The sequence below is a fragment of the Eubalaena glacialis genome, chromosome 13 (assembly GCF_028564815.1).
Source record: "Eubalaena glacialis isolate mEubGla1 chromosome 13, mEubGla1.1.hap2.+ XY, whole genome shotgun sequence".
Classification (NCBI taxonomy): Eukaryota; Metazoa; Chordata; class Mammalia; order Artiodactyla; family Balaenidae; genus Eubalaena; species Eubalaena glacialis.
In genome coordinates, this window is record NC_083728.1 from 77,043,127 (window position 1) to 77,060,640 (window position 17,514).

Sequence of the window (17,514 nt, forward strand, 5' to 3'; positions counted from 1 at the left end):
GTCAGAAGTATGGGTGGCCCAGGACTTGAGACTGGCATCATAAGTAGGGGCAGTCTCGTGGGACTAAGCCCCTCACTGGTGGGATCTGACTCTAACTCCAGGTAGGTAGTGTCAGAACTGAATTGAGTTCTTGGACACCCAAGTTGGTGTCCAGAGAACTGGGGAGGTAGTGCTGGGAAAAAAATGCATATTTGGTGTCAAGAGGGAAAAACCTCTCAAGAGATCACTGTCCTTCACTGACTAACGTCCAGTGTTGCATGTTTTTGTCCATCTTTTGATTGTTTCAGACAGGAAGGTAAATCAGTCCCTGTTACTCCATCTTGGTCTAAAGTGGAAATCCTCAAATCCAAGTCTCCTTAACCACCACTCCCCAGGCCTCCTGTACCTACTGCCATCAAGGGGGCTCATACTGGAATCGTCTGATTCCGTGTCTGATTCCATGTCTGACTCACGAAACCCAAGGCGAAGCAAAAGTTTATCTGTGTCATCAGTCCTTGCACAGAGGCCTGGCCCACTGGAGAGTCTCAGGAAATGGTGCTGGATGGCCACATGCTTGTACACAAGCCCTGGTTCAAAATCTAAGGTGCTCCAATGCCAGGAAGAAAGGCCAAGGCTTTATACCAGGACATCAGAAAAAAAATCAAAATTCTTCACTAGCCAGGAGATGTGGGGAGTTGGTCTTCCCCTAATGACAGTAAAAGGAGAGCCCAAGCAAGAGCCCAGAATAGGAAGTGCTTTGATAAAAGGGACAAATGCTCTGGGAAACTGAAACTTGCAGTTTCAAATACTCCTTTGTTTCATCATTCTCTGAGAACCTGAATATTTTTCTAGTTGGCAAAAGGGGAATTTCCTAGGAATCTCTTCAAAAGATAGGAGATTAATAATATTGGTCTTACAAGTTTTTACTTAATTTTAGATAATTTCATTCCATCATCCCTCAGTTTAAAAATCTCTCAAATAACATTAACACTTGGAAACAAGCTTTTCTCTCTCTCTTTTTTTTTTTAATGAAGGATGGGAGAAAACACCGATAGTTCTATCCTGGCTACCCTAGCCATAACCATATCTTGATGCCCAGAAATGGTACATAAAGCGTGAAGAATAAATCAATTCCTAGACACATTTTACAGGACTTTCCTAAATTAGGTCATGACAACTTTAAAGGTCAAATAAAGGCAAAAACACTTTCATTCTAAGTACTTAGGCATCCTATAGCTCCTTGCAGTGAGCTCTGAAACTTCCCCGTCAACAATGAAGCTCACACTCAAGACTTAGATGAGAAACTAAAAGGGAAAAGGAACTGTCACGTAGGTAAAATTAAGAAAAGCATGATTCTGCCCATCACTAAAGGACATTGAGGGCCAGGTTTAAAGTCCTGCTGTGTTTTTTAAAGAGCAAGAGAAGGTAGCTTGACAGATGTAATATTCCCCTTCCATAAAGGAGGCTCTCACCAAAGACCCCGATCCACCACAGTACAGGCAATTCGAGCAAACATATTTTCACCAGAAGGAGAGTCTCAAACACAGCAATCATTATGTCACTCTCCTGCTTCAAATCCTTCTAGAAGTCTGCAATGTCCACAGAATTAAATTTAAAAAAAAAAACAAAACCCATTACTATGGTGTACAATTATGAGTTCTTCATAACCTGTAAACCTACGTACCACAAGAACCTGTTCTCTTCCCACACGGCCTATGTTCTTGTCCAGAGTTTCCCAAGGTTTGTAGGTCAGTTAAGTTTGGACACGGAAGATTAAACAGAGTTTAAAAGGATTCCTTACTGTAGGGCCCCTCCAAGCTTTTAATTTGTTGATGTGCACCATCCAGCTCCCAGAATTTCCCGTGAACACCTCACTGGAGCAGCCGCTTCAAACCCGGCCTCTTCTCTAAATGCCACCTTCTTAAGTCTTCCTTCTTCTACACATCAGGAAGGTACTGCTTCTCTACTCACTGTCCTCCCTCTTACTGCCCTTCCGCCCTCAGCTCCTAGGGATCTGGCTTCTGCCTCTGTCAGGCCACAGACTGCAGTTCTCGAAATGTGGCACCTCGTCTTGGGTCCCTTCACCGGTGCACCCAGGGCCCCTCCCACACCTTTCCCCACCCCTCTCGACTTAGCTGACTACTTCTTTTGAAAATTAAAAATACAGAAAGACAAAAACATAGAATAAAAAACAAATACTTAAATTCCTGTTAATCAATCAGAAGGACAACCATTAGACTATGCTGACAATGCCATGTTTAAGTCTTTCTTTAAATAAAAGAACAAAACAGGGTAACGATGAAGTATCCTTTGATTTCTAGTGACAAAACGAGCCCGCTCCTCCTCTCCCCAAAGGCAAGCACCTTACGGTGTACTGCACATCCTTCCAGAATCCACTTTTATATTTTTACACACAGATGTATGTATTCGTGAACAATAAAGATCATGAAGTTTTACAAAAACACTTAGCACAATGACATCATACAACAGGTATAATTTATCAACTTTCCTTTTCACTCAACAAGATCTACCCATACTGACACTCACTCAATAAGATCTACCAATACTGATTTCACTCATCTATCAGAATGGATCCTCTTGCTTCTACCGCTACCTCCAGTTATTGAAACCAGGTCCTGTCTCTAAGTGCTCCGCATGTGTTATCTTATTTACCCCTCCCAACAACCCACTGAGAAGATGCTCCCAATGCCCACAGCTGGCACAGGGCAGGGATGGCACTTTACCAATATGGCCAAGTCCAAGGCTGTGCCCTTCACCCCTGTGCTAAGGTGCCCTCTTCCTATCAATAGCCAATGCAGCGCCTTCCGTGCCAGGCGTTTTGTAAGTATTATGTCTCTTAAGCCTCTGAACCACCCCAGGTGTGAAGTACAAATAATTATCCTCATTATAGAGATGAAGCAACTTGGACTGGAGAAGGTGCTAGAGCTTTGGTGTGAACCACGACTATCCAGCTTCAGAGTCCAAGTTCTTAGCCACTGGGCTAAATGTCAGATTTACTTTAAAAAAAATAAAAAGTTGAAGATGAGATGAGAAAGGTGGGCTGGCACGAGATGGTGAGAGACTTGAACGCCCAGGTCGGCAGTATCGGTTGACTGGGTACATGGTATTAGTCCAGTGTCACTAGCCCCCCTGATCACACGGTGGCAGAGCAGCCTGGGAACAGGGAAACGATACTCACGGTCATGGACCTTATAGCAGTGCTTCTGCAAGCGCTGGACGTCCCACTCCTCCAGCACGCCGTGAGTCATCAGCAGCTGGAGGAATCGCCGGTGGACATCAGTCATGACGCCCATTCTCCTCGTGCTGCCCTGCATGGATGGAGGAACTAAAAAAAGAAGCAAAGGCAATCCAGTCATGTCTGAGCACACCAAAAGCAACGTTCCACGGTCCGTTCCAATTTACATTAACAGATAAAAGTGTGTTATGGTTTTTAAAATCTAGTTCATCACGATGAATAGTACAAAGATGAAAAGGACACGAGTCAGGGGTGAGGCAAATTAGTACTGGGCAGTAGTGAGAAGTGTGGACTCTGGAAGCAGCCAGAAAGCCTGGATTCACAGGCGGCTCCACCACGGAGGTGTGTGAAACGGGGACACTTACCCTCCACGTGCTTCAGTTTCTGATCTGTTAAGTGACAATAGTGATAGAAACGTCTTCCCTAGAATTACTATGAGGATTAAATGAGTAAATACACATAAAAGCCTATAACAACTATAAATGGAGTATAACCTTTAAAAATTGTGAATCACTCTGTTGTACACCTGAAACTTATATAATATTGTATATCAACTATACCTCAATTAAAAAAATACATATAAGAGCATGGTAACAGACTAGACACTAAAAAAAAATTTTAGCTATTTTTACTAGTAGACACTTTTGGGTCTGAAACTTGGCTCAGCCTCCTACCAGATCTATGGCCTGGGATAAATTTAGCTGAGGCCCCATTTCTCACTATAAAATCACAATAACTTTCACTGCTTAGAGAACTACTAGTAAACACTTAATAAATGCTAGTTTCCTTCCCCTTTCCCAAACCACTAATAAAACAACTGTCATGCTAGGACTGCAGGGTGTTTTTCAAAATCTCCTGCTCTCTACTAAAATGCTATCTTTCCACAAACCACAAAGATCAGAGCTGATAAAAGGACTGCACAAGCCCTGATCAAAAAGCCTGCCCCTGCCACAGAGAGGTGGCGCAGTGCAGCGGCTAAGACCTCAGGGTGAGCCACAGGTGGCTTTGAGACCTGTGCCTGCCAGACCCGCCTGATCTTAAGAATCACCTAACCTGCGTATTAAAAATGCAGATCCCCAGGTCTTTTCTGGAGGTTCTGACTGCAGAGGGGCTTGAAATTCTGAGGTTTTAACATCCACTTCAGGTGATGCCATGATCTTATAAGAAAGTCGCTGTTACCTTAGGCAAATATAACACAGACACATTTTTAGCTAATATGCTTAATCTCAGTCTTTTCTTCTATAAAATGGGGATAATACAATCTTTAAAGAATAAGATGCAGTTTAAATGAGATATGACTACCAAGGGTTTGCCAAGAACTAGCACTAGGAGATACGCAAGAAGGCTAGTTACTGTTCTTTTTAAACGGCATCATCAGCTGGGCCTCAGAGCTGGGAAGATGTACCATCTCATGACCAGCTTCTCTGACTGCCTGCTAGCTCTCCTCGAGAATATCTCACCAGCATCTCAACCTCAACCAATCCCAAACCAGACTCATCTTCTCCTTCCTCGACCCCTTCCTCCCCCCGAGTCCTCTCCGAGAATCATCTGGTTTGGGTGCTACAGTCCACGCAGACATACAGACACCACAGACCTGAGCATCAAACCCTGATCCTGCTCTTCTCTGAGGCTGACGAGATCCAGCCAGCCCCCAAGTCCTGCCAAGTCTACTTCCTATCACTAGGATCAGGTACCTTCATTCATCCATTCTAGTTTTAGGTATTGAGTACCCCTTATTTGCCAGTGATTGTTCCAGACACAAGAACAGAATATGCTGGGCTGAGGAATTTGGACTTTTATCCTAGAAACTCTGGAGATTCATGCTTTCCAAACTAAGGGTCTTTAAGTAGATGATAGAGCCAGGCTGTTAAACCAGATCAAAAACTTGTCAAATTGAATAATTAATAAAACCTAGCTATATGACATAGCAGTTACTTCTAAAACATAAGAATACCAAAAAATTTACAGTAAAAGGATAGGAAAATATACACTCTGTGAACTAACCAAAAGAGAGCTGGTGTGGCTATATTAATAGGACACAAAATAGACTTTAAGGCAGAAAGCATTACTAGAGATAAGGATGGTCCCCATAAAATGATAAAAAGGTTCAGTTCCAAAGAAGCCATAACAATTTTAAATATTTAAGCACATAATAACAGAACCTCAGAACAATTAACAGACCTACGAAAATAAACATACAAATCCATAACCATAGTGGGAGATTCTAACATATCCCTCTCCATCACTGATGAATGAACAAAAAATGTGTGTATAGAGAAGATTTGTAAAACACAACAAAAAGCTTAATGTGATGGACATGCATAAAACATTGTACTCAACAGCCACAGAATACACAATCTTCAAGCATACCTGGAACAGTTTTGCAAATTGCCACATATGGGTCAGAAAGCAAGTCTTAGCAAACTGTAAAAGACTGGTCTCATACAGAACATGTTCTCTGACTGCAATGCAATAAAGGTGGGAACCAGAAACAGAAAGAAAAGTAGAAAAACTGTTTAAAATTTAAGAAACACACTCCTAAATAATCCTTTATCAAAGAGGAATTGTTAATGGAAATCAGAAAATATTTTGAACTGAAAATAAAATATTACTCATAGAAATTGGTGGGAGGCAACTAAAACAGTAGAGAGAAATTAATAGCCTTAAATGTTTATATATATATATATTTTGGGAGGGGGGTGTGAAAATTAGTGAGTTAGACATCCATCTGAAGAAGCTATAAAAATAATAACAGCAAATTAAATCCAAAGAACGTTAAAGAAAGAAAATAATAAAGACCAGAAATTAATGAAATAGAAAATAAATGCATATCTGAAAAGATCAATAAAACCAGAATTATTCTTTGAAAACACTTAATAAATGTGACAAACCTCTGACAAGATTTTCCAAGAGAGAGAAAACTTATAAATAAATAATATTTGGAATGAAAAAGGGAAACTAATTGCAGACACAAACATTTTAAAAAGATATTATAGACAACTTAAAATAATCTGTATTTTAAATATGTACAAAGTCATAGGAAATTCATTCAAAACTGACTAAAGATAATTTAAAAACCTAAACAATTTCATAACCATTAAAGACATTTTATGGGAAATTTATCTTCCCACAAAGAACACTTCAGGTCCCAATGGATTTATCAAGAAATCCTACCAAACATTCTAGAAACAAATCACTTCAAATGTTACATAAACTATCCCAGAGCCAGAAAAAGAACAAACCATCCCCAAAGCATCTGATGAGGCTGACATAAGTTGGGCACTGAAACCTAACAAAGACTTCAAAAGAAGGTAAAATGAAAATCCGTTATCTTTCATGAACATAGCAAAAATGTTAACACACCGAATCTAGCAATGTAAAAAGGACGATATAGTGTGGTTTATCCCAGCAATGGTTAAACATCTGAAAGTCCATCAAATGTCATATGTCATAAAAAGAAAAGAAATTGAGTTATTTGCAGTGAGGTGGATGGACATAGAGTCTGTCATACAGAGTGAAGTAAGTCAGAAAGAGAAAAACAAATACCGTATGCTAACACATATATATGGAATCTAAAAAACAAACCAAAAAAATGGTCATAAAGAACCTAGGGGCAAGACGGGCATAAAGACGCAGACCTACTAGAGAATGGACTTGAGGATACGGGGAGGGGGAAGGGTAAGCTGGGACGAAGTGAGAGAGTGGCATGGACATATATACACTATCAAATGTAAAATAGATAGCTAGTGGGAAGCAGCTGCATAGCACAGGGAGATCAGCTCGGTGCTTTGTGACCACCTAGAGGGGTGGGATAGGGAGGGTGGGAGGGAGGGAGACGCAAGAGGGAGGGGATATGGGGATATATGTATATGTATAACTGACTCACTTTGTTATAAAGCAGAAACTAACAAACCATTGTAAAGCAATTACACTCCAATAAAGATGTTTAAAAAAAATGTCATATGTCAATAATATCTCAATAAATCTCCTGCTGTGGCAGGAGAGAAAAACCAATCAGTGTGAGCCACCACATTAATAGAAAGCAGAAAAAGCATACAATCATCTTAATAGATGATTACAATACAGATACAATTGTATCTAAGATACAATTGTATCATTTAAGAAAATGATACAATTTCTTAATAGATGCAGAAAATATAGTTGATAAAATTCAACATTTGTTCATACTAAAAACTCTTTAACTTGGAATAGAAGGAAACTTCTACAAAAACCCACAGCACACATAACACTTAAGGATGAAATGTTCAAAGCAATCACTTTAAAATCCAAATTGATCCAATGCAATTGAATCAATACAATTCCAATCAAAATCCTCACAGGCTTTGTGTACATGTCTGTGTGTGATTTGACAAGATGGTTCTAAAATTTACATAGAAAATGTAAAGGCAAAGCAGCAAAGACATTCTTAGAGAAGATAAAGGCAGGAGGACTTGTCCTACCAGGTACCACGACTTATTATACAGGTAGAGTAATGAATAAAGGGTGATAATGGTACAGAAATGGACAAATAAGACCAATGGAACAGAACAGACAACTAAGAAATAGAAATGTATACATATATGGATACGTGATATGTTGAAGAAATGGAACTCCAGATCAAAGCAGACTTTTCAATGAAAGGTGCCAGAACAACCCATTATTCATATGTGAAAAAAAATAAAACTAGACCCTTACTTCACATTATGCACAAAACTCAATTCTTGAGGATTAAGGTCATAAGAAAGGAAACACAATAAAACTTTTAGACAACAATATAGGAGTATATCTTTATGACCCAAAGGTAGGGAAAGCAGAATTTCTTTAAAAGATATGAAAAGTACAAACCATAAAAGAATATACTGATAAATCCGATTTTGTTAAAATTAAGATCCTCTGTTCATCAAAAATACAGAAAGTGGGGGAGAGAGAGACAGAGACAGAGAGAGACAGAGAGACAAAACACAAGCTCAAACTTGAAGGTATCTGAAACACATTTAAGCCACACACAAAAGATTCAGAATATATAAAGAAATCTTACAAATCAGTAAGGGGAAGGCAATGTAAGAGAAAAATGAGCAAGAGAAAATTTATGAAGAGAATGCACAAATGACTAATAAATACATAAAGAAATGTTCAATGTCATCAGGCAAATGAGTATTAAAACCATAGTGATTAATGTCTTACCTGTCACCAGAAAGGCATAAATTCTTAAGAATGGCTGAGGCTGAAACTTTCATCCACTGCTGGTAGAGTATAAGCCCTTATAACCACTTCAGACATTGATTTGATATCACTAAAAATCTGTTATCCCCAGAAATCTACTATTAGGTATATATACCTTACAGAAACTTCCACATTTACCCCAGGAAGTATGTTTATGAAGCATGATGTAATAGCAAAAATCTGGCAACAGTATAAGTGCCAATCAACTGAAGAACACCTACATAAAGACTTTATAATCATACCATGGAATTCAAAACAGCAATGAAGTAGAGCTACTCATAGTAACATGGATGCATCTCATAAATGTAATGTTATGTGCAAAAATCAAGTCACACAAAATATATATTCAGATCCCATTTATATAAAATCTAAAAACTAGCAAAACCGTACACTGCATTCATGAGAGATACATAGATACTAAAAAGTACAAGGAAAAACAAGGGAATGATAACACAATATTTAGGGCAGTAGTTATCTTTAGGGAGGGAAGAAAAGGATTCAGTGGAGGCTTTGAGGATATGACAATGTACTATTTCTTAACTTGGGTGGTGTGTGGATGGGTGTTCACTGTGCTTTTGTTCTTCAAACTTATATCGCACATTTTTATAGATGGGTAACTTATCTTAATAAAAAAAAAAAGAAAATTATATAAGTATGTTAAGGAACAGCCAAAATAAATGTTAATAAGAAGGAGGTATAGAACAGTATACAATGCTATAATTTGGGGAAAAGGGGTGGGAAAATGAGGGTGAAAGATACATATAGGCTTGTTTATGCAGAGAAGTCAGTTGCCTCTATGAAAGGAGGGTATATCACCATTCAAATAATTTAAAAATAGAAATGTTTGTGGAATAAGCAAATCTCAAACATAACTATCTGTGCCAAGTGCTAGACACAGTATTAATGTTTCACATTCACAGTCTCATTTCATCCTCCCCAGAACCTTATGAGGAAAGCATTACTGACCCCATTTTACAGATGAGGAAACTGAGGCTGAGAGGGCACAAGGCGACACAGCGTTAGAAATGGAGACAGGGAAGTGACCATACAAAAAGCAGGGTGAGGAACTGTGGCAGCCTGAGTCCGAATTAGTGAGAAATATGAGTGAACGATAAAATTATGATCCAGGTCCCTCATCTGCAATTCTCAAATCTCGAAAGTTCTCAAAACTAATCTCCTAAGTTTGAAAACCTGATCTGACCTAAGGTGAGACTATTTATGGTTGTTTACCCCCTTCGCGTAAATACGCACATATTTAGCTGTGAGAAAAGTAATGTATTTGATCACAAGACGTTGCCCCAGACCCCGCTGAAGATATGACAGAACATATAATATATGCGCCATATTACCTTTCGAAAATCCGAGAAATTCGGGATTCTAAACACATCCAGCCTCAGGGCTTTAAAATAAGGGGCTGTGGACTTGTACAAAGTAAGAAGTTCTGTACCCAAAATAGAGCGGGAGCACAGAGGCCGGCGAGACTAAGAGGGTGGTCAGTGAAGGCCCTACTTTACGTATTCAGTTTAGACAGAATTTTGTATTTTGCTTTTTCAACTAATATTATGATTTAAAGTATTTTTTCACCTAATATTACGTTTTTAAAATGTCTGTCTGCGTGTGATGGGCTAGCTTCCGGTCTACCTAGCTCTGCCGCCCCTCTCGGGGCCTCAGTTTCCCCATCAGGAATTGAGAAGCCCCAGCCCCCGGGCCCCGGAGCCACACTGCGACACAGCACGCGGACCGACCCCCGGGGCCTGACCCCCACCGGCCGTCCGCCCCTCGCCTTCCTGAGCGGCCCTCTTCCTTCCCTGTCAGCCTCGCGCCCCCACGCCCCGATTACCCACCGCAGCGCCCAAGCGCAGCCCACACTGCCGGCGGCGAAGGCAAAAAGGCGGGCTCGGCCCCTCCCTCGGGGCGGGGCGAACGCGGACGCGGCGCTCCCATTGGTGACTGTAGCAGATTTGTCCCTCCCACCGGGTGACTCACTTCCTGTTCTCCAGCCCGCGCCGTTGCCTTGGAGTCGCGGGATCCTTGAGTTAGGGCGGGAGTTAGCGCATCTAAGCGGCTCTCGGTACCTTATGGGAAAGGGCTTCCGCTTCTTGTCCTCCGCCTCCCGCTCCGCAGTGGCACCCCGCGGCCCAAGAGGGGGAAGAGCAAGAGTGCAGTATGCCCCCCTCAATGGGCGCGATTCCCATTCCCAGGACGTTAGTGCCCTGTCCCGGGCCTCAGTTTTCCCATCTGTAGAACTGACAGTGTGGCCTCATGGTCAAGAAAGAGGCCTCTGTTGTCTTATAGCGCGCGCTAGAATCCTGACTCTGTCGCTTACTAGTTGCCAGATCTCGGGCAAGTCACGGAGCTGCACTGAGCCTCAGGTTCTTCTTCTGTCTAGTAGGGATAATAATAGTCCCTATGAAATAGTGTGTTTGTGAGGTTTTAAGAGATAACGGCACATGGAAGTGCTGATTAAATGTTAGCTACTGTCCTACCTGGGCACTGTTGTGAGAAGTAAATGAAGTTATTAACAGAGGTGAACGGACTGTTTTGCGTTTCCAGGGCACTCATTTTAACAAACGTTTGTATTCCAGTCCCTGGTCTGAGAGCTGGTCGTGCAGTCTAGCAGGGGCAACAGGTAACAGGTAACTAATTATAGACCAGTAGAAAGTGCAAGTGTCTATCCCTGTGATGATATCTTCAAGTCCCTACTTGGCCGGTTACCACTCCTGTGGTCTTGGACAACTTCTCAATCTCTCTGGTCCTCAGTTTTCTCATCTACTGCGGGAGGAAACCAGCAGAGTACTGTGGTTAAAAACTTGAGCTCTGGAGCTGGACTGTCTGGATTTGAAACCTGGTTCTTAAACTCAAGATCTCTGAGACCCAGGGCAAAGTACTGAAGCTCTCTGCCTCAGTTTGCTCCCTCTATAAAGCAGGATAATAATAGCACTTTGTTGATGGGATTGTTGTGAAGATTGAATGAGTTAATACATGCAAACCACTCAGAGGTGTGTCTGGCACATAGTAAATCCTCAATAAATGTGAACTTCCATTACTAATAAAGTACCTTATAAATTGTCCTAGGGGCAGTCGAATAAGAAAAGAACAGCCCTAATGAGACCATCCATGTTTTATTTACTCTGCACAGTTTTGGCAAACTTTCAATTCATAATCTATATTTAAAGTTGAGGCATTTCACGTAAAACCCTAGGGTATCTGACAGCTCTTGAAAAATGAGGCAATGTAGTGACAATCAGCCAGCATTCTCCCATGGCAGTGCTTGTTCGGAGCTTGGTAGAGACTACACCCCTTCGTAATGAATTGTGTGCTTTCCTGGTGTGTGTGGAGAAATAAAAACTGAGGACCATGAGTAGAAAACGCTGGGGACATTTCAGGATCAAAGGGACAAGAAAGAAGGTAGAAAGACAAGAAAGAGATTCAAGACAGAGTGGTATCAGGGGCAAAATAGGTAGGAGAGAGTTTTGAGAAGCAGGGAGTGGTCGGGATCTTCAGCGCTCTGGAGAGGGCAAGAAAGATGTGACCCGAGTTTAGAGTCTGATGGCCAGTTAGAGCCCATAGAGAGGGGAAGAAGCTAGGTTGGCCTCCGATAGGAGTGGATGCATGGAAGCTGAGGTCGGGGGTGCTGACTACTTTTGGGAAGGATGGTTTGGGAAGGGGAGACACAGGAGCAGAGGGGAAAAGTAGAATAAAAACAGGGGAGACAGGAGAGGATGGGGTCAAGGACATATGGAGACAGGATTACTTTTACCCTAAGGAGGAAGAGAGACGCTCTGAAACAGAAGGAAAGGAAGTGAAAATGTTTAAATAAAGGCTCACCCCTGATGTATTCTATTTTCTCCATAAATTAGCAAACTATCATTCTGCTGAATAAAGGGGCTGGGGAGATGCTAGGGGACTTGAGAGGAGTCAAAAGGTTTGGAACAGAGGCCGAAGGGAATGCAAAAGTGAGGTTCCAGCAAAGGTTGAAACCTTAAATGTGTAGACAGGACAGTCACTTACCCGATTCCCCTCCCCCCACACACACACAATCTCCCGTTCGCGTGTCAGGGGCCTCAGAGCAGAAGCTTAGTGTGGATTCATCCTGGGGTGGGTCTTGGTTGGGCATATGCCACTGACTCTAGAAGGCAAAGCAACTGGAGGCGTTGGTGGGAGGGCCTTTGAAGTGATCCACCATGATGGGCAGGCAGAGGGAGGGAGGAGGGAAAGTGCTGAGAAATTGACATGGAGGGTACTGCAACCAGAGGCCTCAGTGAGGCAGGTTGGGTTCAGGAGGAGCGAGTAGTGAGTAAGGATTAGAGTTCATGATGAGGGAGTGAGTAACCCACCACTGGGTGACTGTCCTGTCTCAGCATAACTCCATCCTCAGAAGACAGCCCATTCTCTGGCTGACTCATTGAGTATCTAATAGAACCTTTGCGTTGTCAGGCATTGGACTGTCTGCTACAGGACAACTCTGACAGTTCAAGCATTGCTTCTGAAAGTTGACCCTAAAAGGTACAAGAGCTACATGTCTGTAAATGTGTTGTATCAAAGAGAGGTGACTGAGGGCTTGGCTAAAGAGGAAGCTTGGGGCCAAATCATAGGCTAAGGCAGTGGGTCTTTAACCCGAGGAGCACAGAAGCTATCAGAGAGGAAGTGATGAGATCAGTTTTGTATTTTAGACAAAGAACGTTAGCACACCTGTTAGTGTCAAACACAGTTGAAACATTTACAGAAATTGACTATGCACTGGCCCACAAAGGAAGCTTAAATTCCAAAGAATCTACAGACTGTATTCACAAACCGCAACAAAGTAAAATTAAAAATCAACAACAAAAAGAGAGCCAAAAAGAAACCTATTCAACTCACAAGAATACACCTTAAATTAGTAACTGCAGTTGCTTCTCAGGAGGGGACCAGCAAGACAAAGTGATTTGTTTTTTATCACGTGCATCTTTTACTTATGAAAAGTAAAATTGAAAATTATCAGCATACATTTGAGTTTTATTTCTTAAGCTGAATACCCAATTCATTATTTTTTTATATCTTTTTGTATTTTGAAAGATTTTATAATACATTTTTAAAAGAAAAACAACAGGGACTTCCCTGGTGGCGCAGTGGTTAAGAATCCCCCTGCCAGGGCTTCCCTGGTGGCGCAGTGGTTGAGAATCTGCCTGCCAATGCAGGGGACACAGGTTCGAGCCCTGGTCTGGGAAGATCCCACATGCCGCGGAGCAACTAGGCCCATGAGCCACAACTACTGAGCCTGCGCGTCTGGAGCCTGTGCTCTGTAACAAGAGAGGCCGTGACAGTGAGAGGCCCATGCACCGCGATGAAGAGTGGCCCCTGCTTGCCGCAACTAGAGAAAGCCCTCGCACAGAAACGAAGACCCAACACAGCCGAAAATTAATTAATTAATTAATTAATTTTTTAAAAAAAATTCTAAAAAAAAAGAATCCGCCTGCCAATGCAGGGGACATGGGTTCGAGCCCTGGTCCGGAAGATCACACATGCTGCAGAGCAACTAAGCCCATGCGCCACAACTACTGAGCCTGCACTCTAGAGCCCAAGAGCCACAACTACTGAGCCTGCGTGCCACAACTACTGAAGCCCATGCGCCTAGAGCCCATGCTCCGCAACAAGAGAAGCCACCGCAATGAGAAGCCCGCACACCGCAGTGAATAGTAGCCCCCTCTCTCTTCAACTAGAGAAAGCCTGCACGCAGCAAAGAAGACCCAATGCAGCGAAAAATTTATATTAATTAATTAAATTTAGAAAAAGAAAGAAAAAGAACATACATTTGGTAACTGAAGAATACACATGGCTTGAAAAGAAAACCAATAAAAAAATTATAAAATATTTAGAAATGAATGACAAAAAAAGCCTGACATAAAACTTGTGAGACATAAAACTTGTGGGATCTAACTAAAACAACAATTAGAGGAGGGATTTATAGCCTTAAGGGTACTTATTACAAAGCAAGAAAACAAAATTTAAGTGTTGCATTTAAGAGGTAGAAAAATAAAAACCGAAGAGACAACAAAAGGGAAAGCAATTTTTAAAAAGCAAAATGAAGTTTATTATGGAAACCAAAACCCAACGTTCTGTTAAAGACAAATAAAATAGACAAACTCCTAATAAGACTGATCAAGAAAATGATACACATAGGCAATGTTATAAATGGCAGAGGAGACACCAGATAGAGTAAAAATGTTAGAAAACATCAGAGTACACAATGAACAACTTTATGCCAATACATTTGAAAACCTAGATAAAAGGGTTAATTTTTGACAAAAATACAAATTACAAAACTTGGTCCAAAAAGAAGAGAAGTAGATGAACAATCATCAATGAACTTGAAAAGGTAGTATAGAAGACTGGCTCCAACTGCCAAAATGCCTAGACCGAAATAGTTTTACTGGAGTGATACACAAAAAATGAGAAGAACAAAACTGTATTACACAAACTGCCCTGGAATGTGAACAAGATAGAGTAGTCGATCCAACACATTCTATGAGGCTAGTCTAAACTTGATACCAAAATGAGAACAGCAGAGTTAAAGAAAATGTCAGCTCCATCTATATTACAAACATGGTTGCAAAAACTGAGTCTCCCAGTGTATCTTCCAGAAGAGGAAATTCAAATGGCTGCAAAATGTGTAGAAAGATGTTCAACCTTATTATTACTTGGAAATAAAAACAAAGAGATACCGATTTTCCCCCATAAGAATGACAAAACGTTGCCAAGGGTGAGAGGAGACCAGTATTCTGGTACGTATATGGTGGAGTTGTAAATATTATAGCTGCTCTGGAGAGCAATTTGGTGTTCCTGAAATAGAAAAAGCTCATCTATCAGCTCCACTTCTAGGAAATTAACTGGAGAAAACTTCCCTTGTGCTCTTGAGGAGGTTTGCTGCCACAGTGTTGGCAATAGAGGGAAAAAAAGAAAACATCTTTAATAGAGAAATGAAAAAGCAAAATATTCACGTGCAATAGATAATTGTGTAACATTAAAAAGGATGAATTGACTCACAAGTATTTCCGCGGATGAATCTTAAAAGCATAGAATGGAGTGGGAAAAAAGCAAGATACAAAAGGATGCAACAGGATTACCATTTATGCAAAATTGATGAAATGCATAACGGGAATAGTTTGTATTTCCAATAGATAAATATATGCATATAAAAGTATTTTCTTTTTAAGGATTGGAAATATTGCCACAAAACTGTAACTAGAGGGCCTCTAGGAAGGGGGAAGGGGTGTGGGATGAGGTAGAAAATAAAGAAGTCTTGAGGTTTATCTGTAATATGATAATCTTAAAATAGTAAAACCATATATTCATATAGAGTTTGTATAATTTTCCAAACATCCCCTTTAAAAAAGGGGATAGAGGTAAATGTGCCAAAATCTTAACAGTGGTTAATGTTGGATGGTGGGAAAATGGATGACTGTCATTTTTCTCTCTTTCACTTTTCTGTATTTATTTTTAATTTCTAATAGGAAGAGTGAAAATAAGAAAAAGAATGAAAACCACATTTTAATTTTTTAAAGTACATGGCAATAAATGGAGAAGAAAGTAGAAAGGTTAAACCCTTTTCATTTTTTCATGACAGTCCTCTTTAGCATCTATTACTCACATAATTTGGGGATTCATTACATTTGAAGTTTGATCCGGTGGAGGAAATGGGTATGAATTTGTGGAGCAGAAAGGGAAAGTGATTCCCCTCTACTCATCCCTTATCTTAGAAGGATGGAGACAGCCCCCAAAGGTCAGCTTTAAAAACGATCCCTATTTAGAGTCCAACAGTGGACTGAGAAATGTGCATGCTGCAGGGCAGTGTAGACTGTTCAATCTTCATAAAGGGCAATTTGGCTGTGCCCATGACGAGCCTAGACATATTATGTTCTTTGACCTCATAAGTCCACTTCTAGGAATCTGAGGACATAATCAGAGACTCACACAAAGGTTAATGTACAAAGAAGTACATCATAGCCTTAATTCCATCAGAGGAAAATGGCAACAATTTAAATGTCTCCATATAATTAAAAAGGAGGATGGTTGGCATAAGTTAAAATTCTGCAGAACATTATTCAGCCTGAAAATCATGTTTTCAAAGAATACTTGAGGTCAGAAAAAAACCATAATGCACAATATTTTCAGAGAAAGAGAAAACTAGAGAACTAGAAGAATATATACTAAAATATTATCGATGGATAGCCCTCATTGGGGGGATTACAGGTAAATTTTTTTTCATGTCACTTTCTTATATTTTCCAACTTTTCTCGAAAAGCATGTCTTCTATTCATGAGAAATATTATTTTTCAAAATAGAGTCTGTGATCATGAAGATTTTAGATATAATGAAATTGACACTATAAAAATTGGGATATAGTTACAACCATATTTATCTAGCATCATCCAAGATTTGTTATACAGAAAGGAATTTTCCATACAACTAGATTATCCCTTTACACACTAACATTTTAAAAGTTTTCTATTTTCTGTATTAATAATTCTAAAATACTTATCTGCCGTTTTAAGCCAATAATGACTTTTCTTGATGAGTACAGGGAAGTCTTTGAGGACAATTACTACTTCTAGGGCTTTTTGCCTTTGCATGAAATACCCCAAGTTTGTAACTGTAGCATCAGCTTTTTACAGTATTTCCATCTTCTTCCCTCTGTCAAGCTACCAGCAGTCCTAATCTCTTCTTCTAACTGCCTTCTTTTAACGTCCCCTGGCCTGAGCAAATAAATGTTGGAAAAGTGGCAAATAATAATAATAAAGCTAAATATTAGTAAAGTGAACACATTTAGAATTAGATACACCTATTTTCTCAGGCCTCTGTTTTGCCTGTGTCTGTGCTCTCAACTATTTTCTAAAGAGTGAAATTACGAGAGAAGTGATTTTCAGATAAGATTCAAGGTCATAGTGATTTCCTAACTGACTTAAAAAGAAAACTTATCAAAGGTTGAATTCAGGGCAAGCTGATCAAAACTCCAAATTCAGTGTGGTCTCAAGTAGGCCTTTTAAGAGCTCTTGAATTGCAGTGACGGTTCTGATCAC

General features: G+C 40.4%; 1 protein-coding gene across 3 annotated transcripts in view; it reads right to left on the reverse strand.

The window, feature by feature from the left end:
* The window catches only part of NSMCE1 (NSE1 homolog, SMC5-SMC6 complex component), a 35,420-nt gene extending 25,046 nt beyond the window's left edge, over nucleotides 1–10,374 (reverse strand). The window contains exons 1-2 of one of the 3 annotated variants that reach the window (XM_061210231.1): nucleotides 10,303–10,374; nucleotides 3,179–3,325 (exon numbers count right to left, since the gene is read on the reverse strand). In XM_061210231.1, the coding sequence (XP_061066214.1) occupies nucleotides 3,179–3,314 (136 nt within the window). In that variant the 5' untranslated portion in view covers nucleotides 3,315–3,325; nucleotides 10,303–10,374. Of the gene's footprint in view, nucleotides 1–3,178; nucleotides 3,326–8,419; nucleotides 8,487–9,807; nucleotides 10,146–10,302 lie in introns of those variants that run through there. The other 2 variants (XM_061210232.1, XM_061210230.1) reach the window with 2 other exon arrangements.
* Between the last annotated feature and the right edge of the window lie 7,140 nt (nucleotides 10,375–17,514).